We start from the raw sequence: 25541 nt of genomic DNA on the forward strand, positions 1-25541 counted from the left end.
ACGGTGGTGGTGGTGGTGGCAGTGGCAGTGGCAGTGGCAATGATGGTAACGATGCTGGCAGTGGCTATGGTGCTGGTGACGGTGGGGCTGATTGTGGAGGTGGGGGTAAGGGTGGTGGCGGTGGTGGTGGAGGTAGTGGCGGTGGCAATTATGGTGATAGTGCTGGCAGTGGTGGTGGTGAAGGTGGGGGTGATGGAAGGGCTGGTAGTGCGGGCAGTTGTGGGTGGTGGTGGTGGCGGCGATGACTATGACTGTGGTAGTGGTGGCGGCTATGGTTATAGTCATGATAAGATGGTTGTAGTAGAAGTAGTGAAATTATATATTGAGAATAAAAATAATGTATATGTTCTAAAACTGGAGGAAATTGAAGAGAGAGAATTAGGAAATTGAAGGGAGAGAATTGAGATATGGAAAGTAGAGAAACTAATCTCATTATTGAAGGTTTTGTTATCTGTCAATTACAATGAGGGATGTGTTCTTTTTGTAGGCAAAGCCTTCCAACATGTGGGCTCCACCTTATAATTTACAACACTCCCCCTTGGAGACCACAAATGATACGGAATATGTCTCGTTAAAAACCTTGCCAGTAAAAATCCAGTGGGACAAAAACTGGTCAAAGGGAAAAAGAGTACATAATCATGTGTAACATAAAATTCTGTGTATATTGACGCGCGTGCGACACTGCCTCGTTAAAACCTTGCCAGGAAAAAACCCAGTGGGATAAAAACCTGGACAAAGGAAAAAGAGTACAGTGTTTGAAGATCTTTATTGATAGCACGCTCCCCCTGATGCTTGGCAAAATATCTTTAAGCCATACTGTTGATCATCTTTCTGAATATCATAGTTGACACTGCTTCTGTGAGTCAATCTTGAGCGACACTGCCTCGTTAAAACCTTACCAGGAAAAACCCAGTGGGATAAAAACCTGGATGAAGAAAAAAGAGTACAGTGTGTGAAGGTCTTTATTAATACCACGCTCCCCCTGATGAATATCTCCCCCTGAAAACTTCATTACTAGCTTTTTCCAGTAAGCGACCATAGAGATTTTCAGAGTCCGCATATCTAATAACACTTGGGCTATTTGCAAGTTCACTCAAAAATATGCCCGTATATGGTGTTATGCTGAGATTGCATCAAATATGCCTCACATCATCCCAAAATGATGGTGATGGAGTTGAGCTCTATCTGGAAAATACGATGTACGGTCCAATATACTTCCAAAAAATTCTTAAAGTGTCCAACGGATAATCCTCATAAAAATGCTTCAATACTTTCTTAGTATAAGCAAGAATCTTGTTGGCATAATGCTCGATTTTTAAGTCGAGACAAATATTTCTTGAACTCTTCAGAAGCTTTAATGTGTTGCAAACACATTATAATCAATGTACTCACTGAGGCAATTTATGCACATTAGTATTGAGTACAGATTTTGTGCTTCAGGCACATGTCCTTCAGGGACTTGCTTCATGCAATTTCAATCCTTTCATTGATTTTGTTTAAAGGGATTAAACTTTATGACACATTATATAGCTTTAAACCAGCTATTTATACATCTTTAAGGGATCACTACTGGTGATATGCTCCGTGCATTTAATAACCCCTAAAGATAACATGTTGGTCTCCGTAAATGTGCAATAAGGAGGCACAATTGAATCTGTAAATATGGAGAAAACCCAACATTCCTTGTTTCTGCCAGAAACATTGTGTCATACAAAGTAGGTATATTCCCTTTTATTCCGAACACCCAAGTATAAATTTCAGTATTAACATCTTTTGGGGTTCGTACAGTGGGTTTGTTCTTTCACGTTCATTCTCATCTATAATGGAATTACCTCATTCCATTTTGGCCAATGATATTGTCGATATTTAATAATTGAACGTGGTTCCAATCAACACAGCCCATTGATGATTTGAGTAGCTACTCCAAAACCAAACATTGTCATTCATCAATTCATGATCCCATCATTCTCATGTGCATGCGCATGCATCAATTATAAGCATTTATTTGCCTTTGGGTACCCAAGCCACTTCAGGGGGCTTTTATGATGCAAGAATGTGGATTATAACCTCCAATGGAGCGTTATTTTGCAGTAGGGCGTGGATAATCTCTATTTAAGGAGTTGGAACATTTAGAACCCATATATCTGTCATGCTGCAGGCATGCCACAGATTAATACATACATGTCAATTAATTTCTGGGACTTTAGCCCATACAATTTGCTACGCATTAGGCGTGCACAATATCAATATTGACATGTCAAGGGATTGTCCTTTCGGGACTTCAATCCGCATCATTTGCTACGCAACAGGCGTGCATCATATTGATCACTGCTATACCCATATTCTGTTCTTATGAGACTTTAATCTGTGCAATGTATTATCAATGTATCCAACTTACAATCTGTAAAATTTGCGTTAATAATTCATGGATACATACAAGCCATTCTTTTGGAACGGACTTATCTCCCCATTTGGTTACCTTTCAAGATAAAATATCAAATAAGTACATAAGCATAAAACAACACAAGTATTGCTTACATCCTTAGGTGGGAGAAACTTTTCTCAAGTATCATTCAAGCTCATATCGGCCCAGTAAATATAATGTAGCGCTTGATGATCTAGTTATATCCAGCAAGAGCAAAAATCACAACTCTTTTGCCTCTGTCAAAACAAATAACCCTCATAGTTAGGATTACTTCATGGATTCATTCTTCAGATGTTCATTCTAAAGAAATAAAATCTCTTATGAACAGAGAGTTATAAAAAGAGAAAAAATGCAAAAATAATGTGATATTGATTGCAAGAAAAGGTAAGCAATCAAGGAAGGAAGCTGGTGGGAGCAGACAATAAGCTCTCATATCTCCTAGTCTAGAAGGACTTCCGGAGATTAGAGCATAAGATCGCTTTCACAGTTTCCTGATGTAGCGGAAACGTGATCAGGAATAGTCTTGCTTCCTGAATGGATGATCAGAGATAGTCTTGCTTCTCGGGCATATTGAGTGCTCACTGATAAGAAAAATAAGTAGATATCTCATCACTAGGTATGGAGTAAATTGGATGTCTTCTGCAAAGAAAATTTCGTTAGTAACACATTTATACACAAATACAATGAATAGGTAGAACCAGTGAATTTCAAATTAACCATAGGAAAATTGCAAGATTCTCGGGATACTTTTGAAAAAGTAGCTCCGTGAAATCCGCAAAGCAAGATCGGCTTTGACGAAAATAATACTTGAAAACGCCGAAAGTGCCGACAAACATTAATGGAGGCCGAGTGAAGTTTTGGAATCTGGAAAAGAAAAAGAGAATATGGGGATTTGAGATAATATTGGGATCCTGGAAACTGTAGCCATATTTCCTCCTATAGATATTGCCTTTGCAAAACTTGATTGGAGCAACTGCGTTTCAACTCAACTTCCTTCATTTTCTGAAACTTTAGTTTTTCTAAGACTTTCTTCTAAACCTTCTTAAAATGGCTTCCTCTTCTTCCTGCCCAAATTATTTCAATTTAAATGATGCTCCCACAACTACCAATGATGCCAAAGTTTGGCGTCCATCCTTTGTATCCCAAAATCGTCATCTCACAGTTAATGATTCTGTGATGATGAATGATGCTACTGCTATCATAGTAGCTAGGAATTTCATTATTCCAATGGATGAAATGTTGTTGACAGGGAGATCTGAGGAAGAGGATATTGATGACTCCATGGCTTTTAGCATTCAGAGTGCTGCTTCTGTTTCTAACATGGCTGATCGTTTGCGTGCCAAAGCAAACGAGGTTGAGAGGTTAACAACTGAAAATTCGTCTCTCCAAAGAATGCTTCATGAGTCTCAACAGGAGGTTGAGAAACTTAAAGGAGAGAATAATGCCTTGTTGAAACTGGTGAGTTCGTACTCTGTTGATACACTGAGAAGGCTAGACATGCTGCAGGTCTCCAATGAAAGAATTTTGGGAGACCACGAGAGGCTCATGGCTAAGCTTAAGAGGCGCCGTCCTCTTCCTTCAGAGGCTTCCAGAACATAATGTAATTTTATAGATTTTACAGGACCTGCACCTTCATTGCAGGTGGAAAAAATCTATCTGTTGTATGTTCCTGTTATAATAATTACCCACATTCTTAAACTTGCACCTGTGGTTTTTTTACGTCTTTTCAAAATGACGGTTTGGAACCTTGTGCCTTATAGGTTCAAATAACCACATCGACTCTCCCAAATTTCATATTTCAACGTATGGAACTTTTGGCCTGGGCTAAACACAAAACTCAGAATTTATTCGCCCTTTTCAAATGGACATGAAATATGAATTGAGTAAAAGCCACGTTAATATCTCATATATTTGGATTCATGAGCTTCCGGCCCAGATATAACAAAATATGTGGGGAGCCTCAATTCATCATTCTCTTATGCCAAAGAAATATGTGGCGTACCACAATTTGCAATAATACCTCAAGGGTTGTCCATTTAATTGTTGGAACTTCAGGTTCTCAACACTGTTAGATTTTGAACCTCAAGCCAAAATCACATATTCTCATGGTATGGACATTTTTACAATTTTCTGTACATGTTTCTGGACATCAAGTCCTTACATAATTGTCCATATTTTGAGGAACTTCTGGCATCTCATTTAATTGCTCATCCATGAGTTTAAGGAACTGCAGGTTCCCTTTTGAATAGTGATGGTTTACCCAAAATGGTTAATATTTATGTATACGTCACTATTCATATATCCGGTACTATTCATCAAGTCATGAATACGTATCTATTCATGTGGACAGTACATTTGCCAGTACAGTTATCATCCATGTGTACAGCATTATGAACCAATACGGTACTGTTACATCATTAAGGAACCCCAGGTCCTTATTTACATGTCAGGGATCAAGGACCCTCAAGTCCAATCACATGTTTACAAATATAGTACCGGATAGACTGCCAGCTCTCATATTAACATCATCATCAAGGATCTTCAAGTCCTGATGTAATTGTATGATGAGGATCAAGGAACTTCTGGTCTTAATCTGCATACTGTAAAAACTCATCATACAGCACAATTAATCCATAAAATAAATTGCTGGTAAATAAATTACCGGTATGGACGATAAACCCGCACCATACTTTAAATAAATGTAAATGTGTGGTAAAATAAATTCATAAATTAAATTGATTGCTGTATGGACGTTAATCCCGCACCATACCTTAAATAAAATTAAATGTGCGGGAAATTAAATTCATAAAGTATGAGGGTTAATTCCACATGATACTTTAAGTAAAAGTAAATTTGCGATAAAGTAAACGTGCTTGTATGGGCACTAATTCTGCTCCATACATTTAAATAAAAGTAAAGGCGTGGACGATAAACCCGCACCACCCTTTTAAATAGATACTGTTGTATGGGTAATAAACCTACACCATACAGTAAATAAAATAAATGTGGGAATAAAATAAATTTCATAAAGTATAAGGGTCAATTCCACATCATACTTTAAGTAAAAGTAAATTTGCGATAAAGTAAAGGCAATTATTGGTGGGTTCTTATCAACACCACGATCAAATAACATAGTAGATAATATTATTATTGTTTGTGGAAGGCATCATGCTTGTCTCTCAAATCAAATGCTTTCCACCTGTAATCTGCACACCTGCACCAATTGGTTTATTAAATACTGTAGAGAAAATAATAATACTATAGAAAGCATAAGGGGCATAGAGCTTATTGGATTTTTCTAAGGACAGGTAGGTGAGGGCTCGTGTGCCTTTGCTGCTGTGCTTCTATGGAGCTCCACGTGAGTGATCTTTTTCTGAGTGCCCTTGCCGAGTGATCCTTTTTTTTATTATTATTATTTATTTTTCTTTCTTTCGGTGGGTTTGCTGTTGGATCTTCTTTTGCTTTCATCATTGCTGCATCTTAAGGAGGCAGCTCCTTCCTTGGACTGAAGGTTCAGTTTGAGATCAATGGTCTCAGAGAAGCCTCTCTTTCCAGTAGCCCTGGGAGTCTCTGGCTCAGGCATAGTGCCCCCACCAGGCAAACCAAGGCACAGCTCAGTCTCTTTGAGGTTCAGATCGCGCTCGACCCCGAGCATGTTCGGCATCTTGCGGCTAACAGCAGATGCTGCCATGGAAACTCAGCCACGGCCAAAGAGAAAAGAACCAAGAAAATGGTTTGATATAAAATAAAATAAAAGCTGTGCTTGCGCTTGTATTGGTGGTGATGTGCAGAGAGCTGCTGCTGCCTTGCAGAGTGTTTTCTTGGGCTCTGTGGCTTCAGTGGAGAGAGATCTTCCCCAAGTTGACACAAACTGAACTAAAGCATCTTTAACCCGTCCTTTGGAGAAGAGCTGGAGACCCAAATTGACACAAGACTCGGCTGTCTCTGTATTGGCATCAGTGGACTGAGAAGTTGAAGAAGAACAGGAAATGAGAGAGATACCAGCCAAGTTCTTATGGATTTGCAAATGAGTAAGGGTGGTTGTTCTGCCGGGAAGCCACGGCCTTGTTCTTGTTATTGGGTTCGAGAAAGAGAGCCATTGCTGGTGCAGAGCCAGAGCAGCCACAGCCATTGAGGGAGTATTACCAATTCGCACTGTCACGGTGGTGGAGTTGCTGAGGCAGTCAATGGGTGTGAACCTTGACTTGGTGAAGGAAGCCGGGCAGCTGAGCTGGAGGTGACAGGTGAAGCCGATGACCTCTGGAGAGCTAGTGGTTTGGCTCGGGTGCAAACTTCGAGAGAGGCTTGTGACTGTGGGTGTGAAACCTCCATGACTGCCATTTCCCCTGCGGACTTGGACTAGTACATGTGAGAGGATGGCGGAAGCGGAGAGGGGCGTTGAGGCGAACGACGGCGTTTAGGGACATGGGGACGCTGATCATGTTGGCCAGCTCCAGTATGCCCAGTCTGGCTTCGTTGCTGGGCTCGTCGGATCTGGAGCATTTTCCGACGTGATCGGCGACGGAGCTCCGATGCTTTTGCTTGGTTGTTGGACACATGGTTTTGTCTCTCTTTGTTTTTGCTGTTACTGCTGCTGCATATAGAAAACAGAGAACCCAGAAAGGAAATCCAAGAGAGAGACTTTGGTTTCTTTTTTTTTTTTATCTGCAAAGGAGAAGTTGAGAGATAAATGACGAAGAGAGAGGCTTTGGGTTTCATCAGAGAATTCAGCTGGTATTGTTTGAGAGCGAATTCGTGCTGATAACGTGTTCTAAAACTGGAGGAAATTGAAGAGAGAGAATTAGGAAATTGAAGGGAGAGAATTGAGATATGGAAAGTAGAGAAACTAATCTCATTATTGAAGGTTTTGTTATCTGTCAATTACAATGAGGGATGTGTTCTTTTTGTAGGCAAAGCCTTCCAACATGTGGGCTCCACCTTATAATTTACAACAGTATATATATATATATATATATACAAATCTCTTGGGGGAAGTAAAGATTTGTTACTCTATTATCAAACGAAATCCATCACTTTTTTGTATTTCCTTTAAAATCAATGAGTTTTTGAATACACCCAAACTTTTATGAAGTCTTTTAATATCGTGATTAAATACATTTAAATTTGAATAGAGTTTAAAAAATCTGAATTGAATACACCCATAATTGAATAGACTTCTATAAAATCGTGATTAAATACACCTAAACTTTTAAACTTCTTTAAAAACTTTTAAAATCTAAATTGAATACATCCACCCCCCCTCTTAATTCCTCCTAATCTAGGGTTTAATAAATTGCTCATCAGTTTTTGATTTCAATTATTCCCCTTCATCTTCCATTAGTCCTTTAATAATTTATTTTTAAAAAATAAAATAGTAAGTTATGTACCAAGCATGTAACTTTTCCAATTGTCAAACGGAATAGTGGATGGATTCGAAAAAGTTGACGGTAAGAGCTAAATTGGCTATTTATTTAAGTTTGTGTGCTAAATTGACTAAAAAGTTAGTTCGGGGAGTTAAGTTCGATTAGAGTCATAGTTTGGGGTAAAATTGTTTATAATCCTTTCCTTAATTAAGTGCAGCTTTTTTTTTCTTTTTTTTTTGTTGAGAAATTCTATGATTGCATTCATAATTCAGCCAAAAAAGTCACTAGCCACAAATGGCCAATACAAACTAGCCATAAAAGGGCCATTACAATAACGGAGCGGTCTAATATCAAAATTAAGAAAATCAAGTATGTCTCCACCGACGATCAGGCAAGATCGAAGAAACCCTGGCATAGACATCCCAACTAAGATCGCAAACTTAGAATAATAAAAAAGATATAAAGCTTGAAAAAACCAAGCCATAATAATACAAATAAAACTCTCACCAATGAGAGATGAAAAGCTCTCACAAATGAGAAATGAAAAACTCTCACAAAAAAAGAGGTGAAAACTACACAGAGAACCCAAAAAGTCTCTGCAACTTATTCCAAACCTAAAGAAATTGCAAAAAAGATGGTGGTGGAGATCCGACGCTGAGCCACAGCCGCCAATAATGGTTGGATGAAAATCATAACAAAACTAAGATAAATAGGAAAAACCCTTTGTCTCTGAAAATGGAGGAAGAGGTGAAAGGAGGAAGAGGAAAAGAGAAAAGGGGAGAGGGGGGAAGAACAATGGCTTCTTCCCCCCTCAAAGTGGAAAAGGCTCTAAGAGTGTTTTTTGAGAGAAAGGGGGCTAGGGTTTTTTTTACACACCCTCTGAATTTAAAAGTGTGTTCCAAAAATAAAATTAATTAAGTGCAGCTTAAACTAAAACCCATAATGTTCTACCTTCCAAACTAAGACTAGGATCAACCAAAAATAACAAAATTACACAACATCTTGGCATGCGTAGATTATAATTTATAATTAACCAGTCTCTGAATACAACATTACTGAAAACCAAACATATGCAAGAGCATAACTCAAGAGGTTGATTCTATAGCTTCTAGTGCCTTTATGGCAGCCCAATTTTGTATTTAAGATGAATTATAATTTGGTTGGATGGAAGTTGGAAGTGAGTGGACATATTTGCAGTTGGGGCAACAAGGAGAAGACTTGGAGAGAATGACAAGGAGATGGCAATTGAAACAAGCCAAAGCCACCATGTTACTTTGTTGCTCCTCATTCTTGGCCTCTTCGATTGTCTTAAGGCTTGGGCTGGATCGCTGATCAGAACTTGAACCTGAGATGGTTGAGATGTTCAGCTCAAGGTTCACTGCCTGGTCCATAGGCCAGTTCCAACTCTTCCTTGAGGTCTTTCTGTTTAGGTAGTACATTTTTCCTGACTGCACAATTGATTATAATTTTTAAGACAACTAATATTTCATAAAATTTGTATGTACTTAATCGAACACATAAGAATCATAACTAAACATATCATCGAGTAATTATAGAATGGTACAATCACGTAGTATAACTTGTTCATATGTTCTAAATTATAATATATATATATATATATATATATATAGAGAGAGAGAGAGAGAGAGAGAGAGAGAGAGAGAGAGAGAGAGAGAGAGAGAGAGAGGAGACCTCAAGATCAAGACACTGCTCCCAATCTAATGGTAGGGGGTCTTTAAGTTGAAGATCAACACTTGTTTGAAAAGATGCTTCAGTCTTCAGGAGTTGGTGATCTTGGAAAAGCTTCCTCTTCCTAGAAGTGTTGCTTTCAGCTGATTCCAATGGATTATTAGAACCATTAATGCTTTTCTTAAACACCACATGTGCCTGTGTTGGAGCTAAAGAGAGCTCTGGAAGTTCCATACTTAGCTTGGATTCTTCTTTCCTTTGAGCTATCCTTCAGGAAGTGAGGTGATAGAAAAACTAAATAATAAAAAGAAAAAGAGAAGAAGAAGAGAAACCAAATTGAGGAAACTTTGAATGCAAAAGAGAAAGTATGGTGTAGGTAGGGCATCCAAAATTATCCTCTTAACTTTTTGGACTGCAGAGGTCATGCATAGGGTGCTTGCCTACTTAAGAGTGTTCTTAAATTGGCTTACATTAATAGGAGGAGGGCAGGCCAGGCATTTAAGATGGCAAGTAGACATCACTTTAATGCCTCAAAATCCAACTCTCCCTGGCAGCATTTAAGACCAGTCTAGACATACCACCTCACTATCCAACTCTACGCAAATATTTTCGTTTTTTCTTCCCTGCTTAACTCTTGGCCAGCTTTAATTTAACCCGTTCATGTCCTTTAATAAACAAAAGGACATCAAATCCTCTTTCGATTGGGTATGCAAACAATTCTCGAGAGGTTAATTGTAGCAACAGTCTTTGGACTAACATACTTGAAAAGGAAGTTTGGGATTATAGGATTCAATAAATGAATTTAAGAACTAAAGTGAAACTCGGGTAATAGGGTTATTTCTACAATTAACCCAAAAGTTTCTGTTTCATTTTTTGAATCTTCTCCAAAAACTTTTTTCATTTTTCATGAAAAGCCTTGTTAATTTGAAGTTCTCTAAAATTAAATTGTACAATTTTGTACAATGTAACTTGGCTAAAACGATTTGATAGTTTGACCTATGTACAATTCTGTACAATGTAACTTGGGTAAAGCGACTTGAATGTTTGCCCTACAAACCAACGACATACTTATGCGTGTAAGACCCTGATAGTCTGACACACAACCATTGCATGGCGTGACCTTGCACCATGTCAAGACGGTAAACGAGACAAGGCGTGGTCGGCTTTCGAATAAGCCAAGAATTTTGGCCCTGTGACAGTGTCGACGAAGCAAGCAATAATATACTATGGATGCTTGCATCCTTCTGCTTAAAACCAACATAAAAAATGGAAGAATTACGTACGGTCGCCGGATGCAAAGGTGAAGAGAGCGAGGACAAGAGACATCAATTTTGTTATAGAAAAATTAATATATAAACAATAACATGAACAGAGAAATTTTCTTGGTTAGGCCTCAAAGGTAGTGTGGATCATATTTAGGAAGCCAATTTGCAGTCTCTTTCTCTTTTTGGCTAGTCTGATGCTGAAATCTCCAACACATAAGAAGCCAATTGGTACATCTCCTTCGGCTTCTGATAGAATCACGAAGCCATATGATACCACAAAAATGAGACGTGAGATATTTCAAAAGCAGACACCAGGTATCAATGGGGTGCTCAACCGAAGCCCGTCCTCAAGGAGATCAAGAATCTGCAAGTCATACGAAGAAAATATATTTAAGTTCATGGCCATTCCAAACAAAATATAAATTATTTCTTTTTCTATGGACTTTGCAAAAAGGAACCGTGGCAATATTTGTTAAACTTGGTAACTGCTGCAATCTAGGGCATGAATCTCACACATCCAGCATATATGCTGCAAACCAGAAACATTTCTTACTTATTTCCATGGGTTTCTTTTTCAAGAGGCCCCAAAAAGTGGTGTTTTTCAGCAATAGGTCTGAACTTTGCTCACATTTTTAGCTAGCGCTGATAAAATTTCCAAAGCCGAGTGATCGGCCTGGCCAGCCAATCTGCCTGGATCTTTTCTTTTTCAATTGTTTTTCGTCAACTTTTTTAATGCCCTAAATCCTATTGTGCGTACTAAACCCTAACTCAGTAAGAATACATCAACGTCACTCAATTAAATAGCTTCCATTTCATTTTCAGATTCCATTTTGGGGCTTAGGGTTTAGGACTTAGTCTTATGATTTAAGAAAGCCTGAACTCCTCCAGACCTAAACCTGTATATCTTATCCAGACCTAAACCCCAATAACTCCCTAAGAAACTATAATTTATAAAATTCAAAAAATCATTCATTTCCTAAAGGAATTAAAATTCTTGAAAGTTGTAACAAGTCATGAATCAGTTGCTCAGCCTGACGTGGTTCAGCGCTTGGGACAGCCCACTAAAGGTCAGTTTTGTCCAAATTTACGAATCAACAGGGATTTTTTGGAACCTGTCATTAATTTACTGTATTTTAAGTAATATGGAACAAGAAAGTTTGTTAATATAGGTATGCATTCTACATGCTCAACCATTAAAAAGTAAATCTTCAGAAAACAATACATTCGCTTAGAAAACAGATACCATAGCTTTTGTAACAAGTAAACGTTGAGGACTTACATCCTCTACCCATTTGCAACTATACCAGACTATACCTGATTATTAACCTTGTCCATCCAAAAACTGTGCAGAGAGATTTCATTTTAACAATCATGGCTGCCAAATTTGTTCCTCATAAACAATACATGTGATGTGACTAGTGAGAATAGACTGAATAGTCAGGTATAGTTTGGTATGGTTTCGAAGGGGTAGAGGATCCTGAATCATCTCATCTATAAATTCTTAAAGTAGTTCTTTAAAGCTTTCACAAATTAGTGAAATTAGGAAGCAACTGCATTGGGACCAATAAATTATGTATACACCCTACTCTACCTGCTGCTTTCTTTCATACCAATTCCGATATTAATTTTACCACAAAATGTTTTCTACAACAACAAAAAGAGTTGCATATTGTACTGTAAACATCTTTCGAAAAAGTTGTGGCATGTGTTTAGTGTGCCGTGTATTCTTTATGATAAAAAAAGGTGGCAGACATGACTGTTAAATTCGAATCTCTCTGCAAAATAACAAGAAAAATGGAAAAGAAAAAAAAAATTCAGAGAATGATAAATTTGTGAGTAAACTAAGACTCAGCTGTCCTGTCACCAAGTGAAGTTAAATTCAATTACTTTACACTAACGATTGAACTATGGGTTCGATGTCAGCAGACCATCCAGTGAAAATCAAACGGCTTTGAAGCATAGAACATCTTAAACAATAAAACAACATAAAGTTCAACTCACCAGAAAAGAAACCTTATGATCCATCCCAACATTGGAACTTCATAGAGGAACGCCTTCACAGATGGCCAAAAACGACTACAAGAAAACAAGAAAAATTCAATGCAACAAAACTGACAGAAAAAAATAAAGGGACGTAGTCAACTCAAATTTCTGTATATACTTGCAGGGTTCGTTGTTAAAGTGGTTGACTACTGTCAACTTCACATATGTTTAATGACTTGCAGACTACATGGAGTTGAGCGAGACACTTCTACACAACTATATATGGACTATGGAGTATGAGAAAGTCAGACAAATTTCGTGTACAGATTTACAGGGATTTTTGTGGTGGAAGTAAGGTCTATATGGTTCATAAAACACATCGTATATTCAAGTGACTAAATTCCATATTCGAAATTAGTAATCACTGCATAATTTAGTATATATGGAAAACCAAAAATCCAAAAAACCCATAATACAAACAAACAAATACACATTGGTTGTTAAAAAAATTAAATACCAATTAGGAAAAACAAGCACATAGCTTCCAGAAGGGATATAATATTTCTCAGTAAAAATGTCTTCGAACTCTATACTCCATTTGACTGTACACCCAAATTGCATAGCTTATGATACATTGATGCTTTGATTTCTAGAATATAGGGGGGAAAACAACCACTTAAAACTGAGTTCCATTATACAAATGCCTTGTATATTTATTAACAGTGAGATTGGTTGAAATGCTTCTAACCTAAGAGATACAAACTGAACACACGAGCAGAACAAGAAAAATTACATCACCAACTATCTGTGCAAACTAGAAGCTCAACCTCTAACATAATCTGAAGTTAACATGTCAACAACTTATTATTAGGTTTGGGAATAAGTTGTTATGGCGCTAAAGTTAATGAAGATCTCCTAACTACTTAAATACATAAATCAAAGCTGACTTATCTCCAATCAACTCCATCATGGCATATTCAAATTTTGGCAAGTTAGTTGTTTGGGCCAAAAACAATTCTTACTGAACATCATTGAGTCACTCTGTCACACGGAATTTATAGGTCTGTACACTGTAATAGCAGAATGAAAAGTTATAGTGTTATTATTTTCATTTCTTCATTCCAAAAAATCCCCACCTCTGCATATGATTATTCTGGAACCCATTAAAACTTGAAAGGAATCCCCCAAAAAAAGAAAAACAAAAAAACAATCACTGTGACAATGCAAATCAAAGATATGGACTTGTATCTCTGTGTGTGCAAGCCTATGAGTGAGTGAGAGAGAGGTCTGAAAGGTCGACCTCCAACGGTTGGGAACCTTTTAAGTCTGTACTTATACCCCCACCTCCAAAATCTACAACTCTATCCTTTAATAAACTGCTAATAATCACATGATTATTTGACTAGCTCTGGCTATCTAGAGTTGACCCAAAACAAAAAAAAAACAAAAAAAAAAGCTCTGGCTATCTAGAGAGTTTTGCTACTACAAGATTCCTATAGAGTCTTTCAAACTCACTTCGGAACACCTAGATTTAGAAGTGAACTAACTTCAATCCACACCCACGACAATCTAAATTGACTACAGATTGAAACTATATTATTCAGTGCAGCACACAATGTTGAGAGCAGAAACTAACCCAAACAGAACAAGACAACCATATATTTCCAAGATTATCCCAACTATTGGCCACCGAACGAAAAGGAAAAATAGACCAAGAAGAAAAGATGCAGAACCCTGCAGAAGAAAAAGAAAATCAACATTAGATCTATCTCATACCAGATAACTTAAATTTATACAACAAAAAATGTAGATATCCGGTTCTTTCATATTAAAAAATGGATAACCAGTTATTATTCAAAGTCTATCAATGCCTTATTTTGAAAATACTTTTCAACAAATCTTATAAACAGATGAAAGGATAAATATTCAGACAAAATGAATTGTCACAACTCAATTCACCTGACAGAAGGGTATGTTGGACAGTCAAACATGATACTGAGATCTGACAAACTGCAGCACGATGAATTTTTAACATACCACAAGTGAAGAAGGTATCTCAAGAATATTAGACACCACAAGTTGTGATCCATGCTCAGGTAGATCCACGGTATCAAGTTCTAAATCTCTCATTTAGAATTGGACTTAGATACCTTATATTTAGGCATTAGGTCGATAGGTTGTTGTCTATATATTTTAGAATATGTTTTGAGGTTGTTTGCTTTTGAAAACATGTCAAATCAAAATTTCTGCAAAATATGTTTCTGTAGAATTTTAACTGGTCAAGGTACCTAATCAAATGGTTGAGATTTTCTCAATGATATTTTATGGTACTTGAAAATTTCAATTTCTGACAGAATCGCAAGGGCCGATTGATCGACCATTAGGAGGCCAGTCAATCAGCCCTGTTTTTGTTCTATGAATTCCTTGTTTTGTTTTACCAGAATTGTCCAGAGAGTTGGCCTGTCAGTTTCGCCTTTTTACTGGATTACATTTTAAAGTCTTTTTTGGTTACAACTTTCCGCACCTCCCTTATTTGATTTTCTGAATGTTTTAGGAATGTCTAGGGATTAGGAAACTAGGGTTTCATACAAATATGTTTTTAGAAATCTGTAAAAGCTTTTGCAACCTTGAGCCTCTTTGTGTTTCTTAGACTTTACTTTGAGGTTCCATTTTCTACGTTGTGCCTTTCATTAATTTCTGTTGTGAGTGGGCACATTCATGCTTTAAAATACCCCCTTTGGTCTTTAGAGGGGTTTAGGATACCTAGGGACAGTAAGCCCCCAAAAACGGAATCTAAAAATGAAATGGAAAGCAAACTAATTGAGTGACATTGATGTAGTTCTTACTCAGGTACATTGGTGGGGTAAGTATGGTTTAGGAGGTTTAGGGGTTTAGAAGTTAAGATATTCCCACTAAGTTACAATTTTGTTTGTGTCATTGTTTGTCACTAGGTTGTGGACCGCCAGCTAAATGCAAAAAAAGAGTGTAGGCTAAAACTAAGTTCTTTTTCGTACCTATTACAAAAAAGAACGCCCAACAAAGAATTTACTGTTGATTTTGTGCATCAGTAAAGAAAAACCATGGATCCTTCACTGGCGCTGATACTCTAGTATCATCCTTGTGGTTTCATACTAGCATAACCACACTACTAAACTAAACCAGTTATGGAAAAAATAGAACTTAAAAATAAACATCCTAACAAATGGTTCAGTCTAACGGAAGCCAAGTACCTTTATGTTTGCTTTGCTAGTGATGAGATTCCATGTCGACCGGAAGCCAAGTAAAAGGGCCACTCCAGTCAACCAAAATATCTGTGTTGGAGATACAAAATAAAAGAAAATGAAACGCCGGTCCTATACATAAAGTCAAAGAAAGATTACAAATTAAGGAAAACTCTTACATTCCCTAGAGCAAGCAAACCTCTGTCAAAGAAAAGCACTACACCGAGAAATGTGAAAAATAGACCAAACCCAAGGAGACCCAACCCAATCTCTGCAAAGTTTGAGCAAAAACGTTATGAGCCACATATCATTTCTCTGATGCATAATGTGAAATAACAAAAACAAAACAAAAGCGCTGCTTACTTTTTTGCTCGGTTAATTCATAAGCCATCTTAGCAATTCTAATTCCAATTGATGGTAACAAGCGAAAGGCACAAACTGCAATATGTGGAGAATATCAAACCCAATGAAATGCTCAGTTGGAATAACTACAAAATTAAAAGAAACCCAAATGGAAATGAGAGAGAGAGAGAGAGAGAGAGAGAGAGAGAGAGAGAGAGAGACCTGTAGAAGGGCATCAGCAACGGTGATTTGGAGAGGAAAGCTCAATGCTTTGTTTTTTTCCTCACCAATGCAAAGCTTAAAAGTTTGCTAGAGAGAGTGGTTTTGACTCTTTTTTTATTCCGGGTACCTTTATACCCACTTACCCAATTTTAAAGACCCACCCAGAACCAACCTGTTAGTGTTAGCCCACTCGTGTGAATGATGATGATCTCGCTAGTCCACCCCAAACTGAGTGATGTGATTCAGTTCAATCCAAATTAATCGGTAGGGGTGGGTATCAATCTGGCAGAATTGATTAAATTGGCTGATACAAATTGTAATTTCCAGTTTGGATTAGTTTTGATTAAGAAAAAGTTAAATGATTGATCGGATCGTATATAGTTTAGTTTAATATGGTTTTAAGCTTTTATAAACCGATCTAAATTAAACCGACCATTTATGTATATATTTATTTGTTTATATTTTATTTCACATGTGTAATACTTTAATTAGGTAATAACTATATATGGATATTTGAATTGAGCTACATTAGTCATTAGTTATTGACATTTGAAGTTTTATGACATGTTGAGCTTTAGGATGGTTTCGTACGCTAGAAAATGACTCAAGTATGGAACAAGTTGTGAAATTGTTGATTGTAATTGGGCTAACAGTGTTGAAAAAATACAAAAAAAAATTGGGCTTAGGCTCAAACTGAACCAAATCGTCTTAAAATTGGTTTGGTTTGTTCAATTTCTTCGTGACTTTTGTCAAAACCGAATCAAACCAAATCGTTGTATTGTAATTGGTTTAGTTGCGATTTTAAAGTGAAACCGATCTAATCCGGATCGTGCCACGCCTAGTTTTTGGTGACTTTCATAAATTGGATTGAATTTCTAATTTCAAACTCCAACATTTTAAGGTGGAATGATATATTTTCTCATCAAAATACAATCTAGTTGGTTTACCGGTCTAACAACTCCACCCAAAGTTCTCTTTACTTAATTTAGGAGGTGTATCCAATTCATACTTATAAAGACTTTTTTTAAGTGAGTGATTTTCATAAAGTTGACAAATTCTTAAATCTTTTACCCTCCCTTTGGATGAGGGAAAAGAACTCGAAATTTAGTTAAAAGTTAGGAATTTAAAATGAGAAATTGACAATTCTCTTGTTTGGCAACTTAAGCATGAAATTCGTAAAAAGACGCACATAAAAAATATGAAAATTGGGGCATCAAATTTCCGAGTTTAATTTCTACCAAAATAGGCATCATTTCACAATTTCCATAGTGCGGGAATTCATATTTTCAAGTGTTCCAAAACTTACAATAAAACTCAATGCCAAAACTTAGGAAAAGCATGACCAAACTTATGAAAAAGTAGTGCCAAAAGTTATGATAACACTCCTCTATAAAAATTGTCTTCTCCCAAATCTAAAAGTTGCAAACTAGATAAGTAAGGAGAAAGAGTTCTTCTTGAGTTATACGTCTTTCTGTATTAAATCTAAAGGTTGGTCTTCAAGCCTTTGTTTCCTTTAATTTACGTTTTTTTTTCTATTTTAGGGTTACCATGCTTTCTGAATGGCTATCACAATTGGGTGTTTCTGACTAAATTTATGAATATGTTAGAGCATCCACAATGGGCTCCCTAAACCACCTCCTTAGACAAGTTTTAGGGAGGAATTGAAAAAATACAACTCCAACCACGCTCCTTATCCACCTCCTAAAATAAGAGACCTATAGGAGCTCCTAAATCTCAGAGGAGAGAAATGACTCATAGTGGGTCCCTATAATTTACTGTTACTTTGTTTTATGCATATTTTAAACTTTTAATTAATGCTAACTATTTTGTTATATTATTTTGTATAGAGATGGACAATTATATTGAATTAAAAAATAATTATAGTATTTATGACTCCCTAAACTAAGGAGTATGATTGGAGTTCAAATTTTATAGAGAGCTCCTAAAATAGCTTTTGTGTGTTTTTAGCTAAATTTGAATTAAAAAAATAAGGAGCATGATTGTAGATACTCTTACGAATGAGTTTTGTGATATTTGCGGCACTATAGTTGGATTTTGGGAAGTTTTAACAAAATTACTCTATGCGTATGAATATTGGTGTGTGGTATGTGTTTCTGATGCAGCTCTGTATTTGTTTTTTAGCTTTATTGCTTTGTGTTTATTGATGTTTTTGTCTTCTTTGTTTTCTATATGGAATATGGCTTTGTCTAAAAAGAACTCAAAGCATGTGCTTGGCTGATAGAAAATGACAAAACAATTTCAGATGTTTAAGACACTCCCAATTGAGAAAAAAAAAAAAAAAGGAGTATGTTGCTAATGTTTATTGCACGTGGGGAATGATTTGATTTGCTAATATGCTCTGTTCTTTTTAGTTCGATAATATGCTATATTTTTTTTTTGTCAATAAGTTAACTTATGTAGTTCATCAAACAATATGTTATTTCTACTTTAAGGAATACCTTTTATGTCGGTTATCAATTATTTTTTTTTTCTTTTGATACAAATGTCAATTATGAGTTAGAAATCGATTTTTTGAAATATTTGATTTCTATCATTTACAATTTACCTAAGTTATCCAAACAATAAAATTTATAGTTTCTATCATTTACAAAATTCCACATATATAAATTAAAACACTGAAATCTTCAATTGCCAAAAATTGAAATGATGGAAATCTAAATTTTGTCATTTTAGAATTCTATGTAATTTTCAATTCCTTCATCCAAACGGAAGGTCATAGAGTTGATGAAAGTCACAAGTAAATTAGCAAGACTTTTGCTATTAATAATTAGCCTTAAAAGTATGCAAAAGTCATTCATTTAAATACTATTTAAAAGTCATTGACTTTTTGGATATCACCAAACTTTTAAACACTTTTAACTACTTTTTAAAAGTCACAATTGAATACCACCAAACTTTTAAGTACTATTTAAAAGTCACAGTTGAAAACCTCTAAACGTTTTAAGCCTTTAAAAGTTAGAATTGGATACACCCTCCCTTAATTTCAAAACTAATTTTACCAAAATGTCGTAACTTTTCTTCTCAAAATTTTGGCTAGTCACATTTCCCTCGTTCAGCATTTGACTTCAATCAAACAATTGATGGCCAATCAAGGAACCTCCTCATGACCTAGGTTCTTTCACTATCTTGGAGTCAAGGCTTATGCGATCAACCAAGCGATGTAAATTGGGTGAAAATGAAGATTGATGAAGAATCATAAATGAAACAAGAACAGGCGCGAAAAAAGTAAGAACTAGACTATGTTTGTGTTGTGTCGAGGGTCATTTTTCTCTTCCACAACTTGATATTTAGAATTGGATACACCCTTAATTTCAAATAATTTCAAAACTAATTTTACCAAAATGTCGTAACTTTTCTTCTCAAAATTTTGGCTAGTCACATTTCCCTCGTTCAACATTTGACTTCAATCAAACAATTGATGGCCATTCAAGGAACCTCCTCATGACCTAGGTTCTTTCACTATCTTGGAGTCAAGGCTTATGCGATCAACCAAGTGATGTAAATTGGGTGAAAATGAAGATTGATGAAGAATCATAAATGAAACAAGAACAAGCGTGAAAAAAGTAAGAACTAGACTACGTTTGTGTTGTGTCAAGGGTCATTTTTCTCTTCCACAACTTGATATTTACAGGGGCTTTGATATGTCTTGATTGCATCAATTGCCTTGATTCACCCAAAATGCGTTCAATCATTTGACTCATGCTTATTGTTTAATATGAATAATAATGTTGATTTTATCTACATTCCATCTTGAGATTTCCCACATTAGCTTTGTATGAGCATCATATTGGCATGATCTCCTCCTTTTTTGTGGATTGTGACATATACAGAAATCATTTTACTAATGTTTTCTCCTCATTTTCAGCCTTTGCTGAACTTGAGCATTTCTCCATAGATACTCTCTTGACAATAGCTTCTTAAAACATTCGGCCGTATTTACACATTTGACCACGTTTAGGCATTCCACTGCTTTTAGGTATTCCGCCCCTTTTAGTCATTCAACTGCTTTTAGTCATTCGGCCTTTTTTTCAATTTCGAGCTTCTAGCCATTCTTATGGATTTAGAGCCGCTAGAGCATAGCCTAGGCCCAAATGGTGATCCATTTGTCGGATTTTGGGCCTAACTGGGCCATATTTCAACTAGGCTCAAAAAAGGTAGCACATGTCCATCACTTAACCCCATTTTTATGAATAATATATCGATTTTCATTTCTTATAGCCCTTTCTCCCATAAGCTTATTATTTTACAAGATCTTACCCGGTCACCTGAATATATTACATGCTCCTCTCACATCACCTAAATATATTTAAGTTTAAAGTTTGATATATTTAAAGCCCCCAAAAAAAAAAATTCTCTCTTAGCCCACAACCTCCATCCAGAGAGAGAGAGAGAGAGAGACCGTGAAAAAGGAAGAAGGATAAAAGGTTTAAAAGGTGCTACAGTATTTCACAGGACCATTCTTGAGATTTTGAGGGCCCTATGCGAAACTTAAATTTGGGCCTCACATAATCTAATACGAAAATACAATAAATAAAATAATTGTCATAACTTAATGTCATAAAATAACATTTTCATCAATATCAACATTTAGAACAAGCCGCACACTAAGAAACAACCGCAAAAATGCAGGTGGTTGTTGAAGTTATTATGGGGCTAACGGGAACTTTGTTTTCTCTTGCCTCTAATGCGGATAAATACGCAAAGCCAGGCATTCTGCTTGTGTTGGATTATGTGTGTTGGAAGTCTTTGTACCCTCATATGTTCCTATTTCTTTTTCCTCTGCTTTGTTCGTTCTCCAATTTTCTTATATGTCGTCTCTTCGTTGGCTTTATTGTTTTTACGTTGTCTTTTTATTTTTATGTTTTCAAGCTCTATTTTCAAAGATCACATTTTTTGTATCTGCTTGATTTGCTTTTCTTACAAATAAAATTATGTAGTAAGGCTAAAGTGAATTACAAACCAAATTTAGGGGAACATGACTGTGGATATTGTTTGGTGTGGTATGACTGCAAAAACAAGTTATTGATATTAAATTTTATCTAAATCAGTTCATACAAGTGATGACTTTCATTTAGTGTAATTTACCAAAAAACTTGCGAAGGCAACCAAAAATACAAAAGTTATCTCATATTCATAGAGAATTGGAAGTGATCTACATTTACATGGGAATGAGAGATAGATAAGACAAACAGACACTAACCCACTTACCACCACTATTAACCACACACCGCCTAGCCTAACATATATATAACCCAAAAGAAATTTAGGAGACCCAATCCTAAACCCAAGACCAGACCCTTTAGTCGAGGGATCCCTCAGATAGTGTTATTTGAGAGATGGGGCGCTCAACCATTGGATCTATTTTAATGAGCTTGTGTGGCTAAGATTGATTCAAACCTTTTAACCCGTTTCCTTTCTAATGACCCGCTAGAAACCCTGTGTACGCTGGGAAACCAAAGGACGCCCTACGCAAGCACACTTGAAGCAGAAACCAAGCTGAAGAGAAAAATCAAGAAACACGAAGCAAGAGATTCAAACATCCAAGTTGAAATCGCGAGATTTCTGTGCGAAATAGGTATGGGTATTCCTAGGTGTGGTTGTTTCAAAATTTGAGCCATGGGTTATTGATTTGGGGGTTCTGTGATAAGTTTTGAAGAGAAGGATCCTCCATCGCAAGACTTCTGTGCAAAATAGATATGGGTAAGTCTCTGCTCCTAATTGATTTGAAAAAAAAAAAAGAATTTAATTTGATTCGTCTCTGCTTCTAAGAATTTTATTATTATAGGAATATTTCTTATGTTTCTACTGATTAAGAATTCTGGAATAAACGTTGTTAAAAAACTTTGTGAGGATGTAGAAGTGTAGGAAGGTTGTGAAGTCAGTTGTTAGCCTTGTTGTTTCTTGTTTAATGATGTGGCTCTGATAATGTGTTGATTTCTAGTTTGTACCCTTTGCTGTGTATTTTTGCTTGGTCTGATTATTTGTTTCCATATTTTGTATACAAACGTGACTTCAATTGAAGTCTTGTGCTTAATTTAGTATGAAGTTTCGTTGGAAGTATGAAGTTTTTTCTTGGACAGTATGAAGTTTTTTGGTTGGAAGAATTTTTGTTAGGTTCAATAACTTGTTTCTTTTTCTTCAGTAAAGGTGAATATGATGGGGTGCTAGTTTGCATTTCTTGTTGGAGCAAGAAAAATTCAGGGTTCATATTCACAACGTCTTGCTTGTAGAAGTATGAGGTTTGCTTCTACAAGTCTATGTTTTTTTCCTTCTTTAAATGTATCGGTTGCATGCCTTGTGTTGTTTAATTTCATGGTGTGAATGCAGGAAACCCAAACGACCAAGAACATGTCTAGCAAGGTGTCTGCAACAATACAATATGTGTGTGTTCTTTTTTTTGTCAAATTCGGATATTGTTCCTTCCACTACAAGGAAGTGTTTAGGTTTTTTTTTTCATCATGTACATGTAAAACAAAACTCAATTTTCAAGTGTCAATAAATTGTTCGTACTTATCTGTTCAAATGTTTCTAGACTGCTACGAAGAGGTTGAGTTTTTCCTATCATTGTCAATAGGTTAGTTTCGTGAGAACCCGAAGAAGAATATTAGACTTTGAAGAACACATACGTCAACAACAAAAAAGAAATGCAATTGTTGTTATTGGTAGAAAAAGAAAATTCCAGCTATTCATTTGGTTTCTCAATTGTTCTAACCAAAAAACTTCATACTGTCCAAGAAAAAACTTCATACTTCCAACGAAACTACATACTAAATTAAGCACAAGACTTCAATTGAAGTCACGATTGTATACAAAATATGGAAACAAATAACCAGACCAAGCAAAAATACACAGCAAATGGTACAAGTATGTCAGTGCAACTCTACAGGAAGCTAGCTGCAAGAAGCTTGATTGGGCAAACATAGTCTTTTCTTCAAGTATGTCAGTGCAACTCTACAACCCAAGAAATAGGTGGAACCACTGGAGTTCGAAACATCATCCAAAAAACTCATCATCCTGACAAGACAAAGTAAATGAAAAAAGAAATAAAAATTTATCGTTCTCAATAACAAGCAAGTTATACAGGTGGGAGAACTATTCTCCATGTCATCAACAAAATACTCCATATAAGTTCTGTGTATAACTATAACTACCTGTGACAAAGAACTATTATTCATGCCATTAAAAGCATCTTTGTCAACAATTGAAGATCTATCATGGTCAAAGATAAAGTTAACATGAGGTTAATACATAATAATAAGAAAGGAAAAATACAAATAAGTTTGCATTCTTAAGATTTTTGAAGCATAGGACAGTTCCTTTTGCCATGTGTTTGTCCATATTTTCCACACCGACCTTTGTATTTTTCTTTCGTCAACTCCTTTATGCCCTTAAGTCTATTCCCACTTCCTTTTGCTTTAACAAGATCTGGTTCATTTAAACTAGTTTCAAAAGTAATACTTCTCCTTGCAGAAGGTAATACTTCTTCGGCACCATGAAGCAATGGCTTAATCTTCTCAATCAATGAATCCAATGCCTCACAGAAGATCTGACTAGCCTTATCACTTAAGATGACTTTATCAATCACATGTGAATATTGTTGGAATAATGCATTGCGCTTTCTTATTAAGGATTTGTCAACAGATATCTCAACACCATCATTGTCTACCACAAGATCAAATCTAGCAAATCTAGTCCATCTCTTCAAAATGTATTGATCTGGCAATTCATGAAGCTGACGTATTTTGTGCAAATATGCCAAAGTATGGCTGCATGGGATTCCCAAACTCTCAAACATATGACAGATACATGATGCAAAATTTGCATATTTGTCCCAAACAATCAACTGGTTTCTTTTTTTCTTTTTGTCATCCATATGTACAACTTTATATGTGCAATGAGTGGCATTCTCTTCTATAAGCTCAACATTGTTGCAATAACTCTCACACAACTGATCTTGAAATTTATAGAAGTAAGTACGTGTGTATATATTAGCCATTTGTCAATCCATCATTATAGGGCACTTAATTTTTGGCTTCTCATCGATATCAGTGTGATCTGCCATCAATTCCAAGTGTCGTTAGTATAAAAGTCCTCTATTAAATTGAACCATAAAGTCCACTAAGGTATTATTTTTTGATACATACCTCTTGAAAAATGCATGCCCACTTTCTGCTCGCTGACTACTAGACATTCCATATGAGAAAATGTGGTTCACATAAGCTTGCACCCATTTAGATCGAATATTAAATATTGATTGCAACCATGTATCTTCATTTAACCCGCTGTTCTCAACAATACTCTTCTATCTCAGGTCAAACTCATCTCTACTCTCAGAATCCCAAACACTTTCTCTAAATTGTTGATAGTGAAGAATACACTCGGGCTTGTCAGAGAATTTATTCAAAATATGCCAACTACAATACCTGTTAAATGTGTTTGGAAGAGCTTCTGAAATGGCTTTTGTCATTGCGGGATCTTGATCAGTAATAATAATTTTCAGAGCATCACCTGGCATAGCCCTCAAAAATTCTCTAAACAACCAAATGAAGGAGTCTGTAGTCTCGTCACTTAAGAATGCCCCAGAAAAAATAATTGTCTGACCATGGTTGTGTACTCCTATAATTGATGCAAAGATCATACAATATCGATTGGTGTTGTAGGTAGTGTCGAAGATAACCGCATCACCATAAAACTTGTACGATTGCCTAGAGATTGCATCAGCCCAAAAATATCGAGTAATCTTGTGTTCAATATTTGTCTCAACCTTGAATATGAACCCTGGATTTTTTTCTTGCTCATTCATGAAATGATCAAACAACATTTCTCCATCATGACCCTTGATCTTCATACGTCTATCTCTGTTGGAGTTGTACATATGTTGTTGAGTAAAACCAACATTTTCAATGCCTCCTGCTTGCGTTGCTAGAATGTCATATTGTTGGTGTGTGGATACATTTACGGATATTAGTTGTTGTGCTACAAGTTGATCAACACCAGAAAGTCAACGATG

General features: G+C 36.2%; 2 protein-coding genes across 2 annotated transcripts; both read right to left on the reverse strand.

Moving 5' to 3' along the window:
* On the reverse strand, window positions 8800-9879 carry LOC18792051. The gene is made up of 2 exons (XM_007224513.2): window positions 9481-9879; window positions 8800-9236 (listed from the first exon to the last, which is right to left on the reverse strand). Exons 1-2 carry the CDS (start codon window positions 9709-9711, stop codon window positions 8928-8930), a joined length of 540 nt encoding a protein of 179 aa, XP_007224575.1. The 5' UTR covers window positions 9712-9879; the 3' UTR covers window positions 8800-8927.
* LOC18790983 (vesicle transport protein GOT1) lies at window positions 10783-16623 on the reverse strand. Its single transcript, XM_007225754.2, has 7 exons — window positions 16511-16623; window positions 16310-16384; window positions 16126-16217; window positions 15956-16036; window positions 14362-14459; window positions 12744-12818; window positions 10783-11106 (listed from the first exon to the last, which is right to left on the reverse strand). Coding segments are annotated over exons 2-7 (375 nt in total). The 5' UTR covers window positions 16338-16384; window positions 16511-16623; the 3' UTR covers window positions 10783-11105.

This window comes from Prunus persica, chromosome G1 (assembly GCF_000346465.2).
Source record: "Prunus persica cultivar Lovell chromosome G1, Prunus_persica_NCBIv2, whole genome shotgun sequence".
Classification (NCBI taxonomy): domain Eukaryota; kingdom Viridiplantae; phylum Streptophyta; class Magnoliopsida; order Rosales; family Rosaceae; genus Prunus; species Prunus persica.

Coding starts and splice junctions, on each gene's coding strand:
- LOC18792051 (XM_007224513.2), bottom strand. CDS start 9,711: ATGGAACTTCCAGAGCTCTCTTTAGCTCCAACACAGGCACATGTGGTG. Junction 9,237..9,480: donor AGCAGTGTCTTGATCTTGAG/GTCTCCTCTCTC, acceptor TCAATTGTGCAG/TCAGGAAAAATGTACTACCT.
- LOC18790983 (XM_007225754.2), bottom strand. CDS start 16,337: ATGGCTTATGAATTAACCGAGCAAAAAA. Junction 16,037..16,125: donor GTTTGCTTGCTCTAGGGAAT/GTAAGAGTTTTC, acceptor TCTCCAACACAG/ATATTTTGGTTGACTGGAGT. Junction 14,460..15,955: donor CTAGCAAAGCAAACATAAAG/GTACTTGGCTTC, acceptor TTTCTTCTGCAG/GGTTCTGCATCTTTTCTTCT.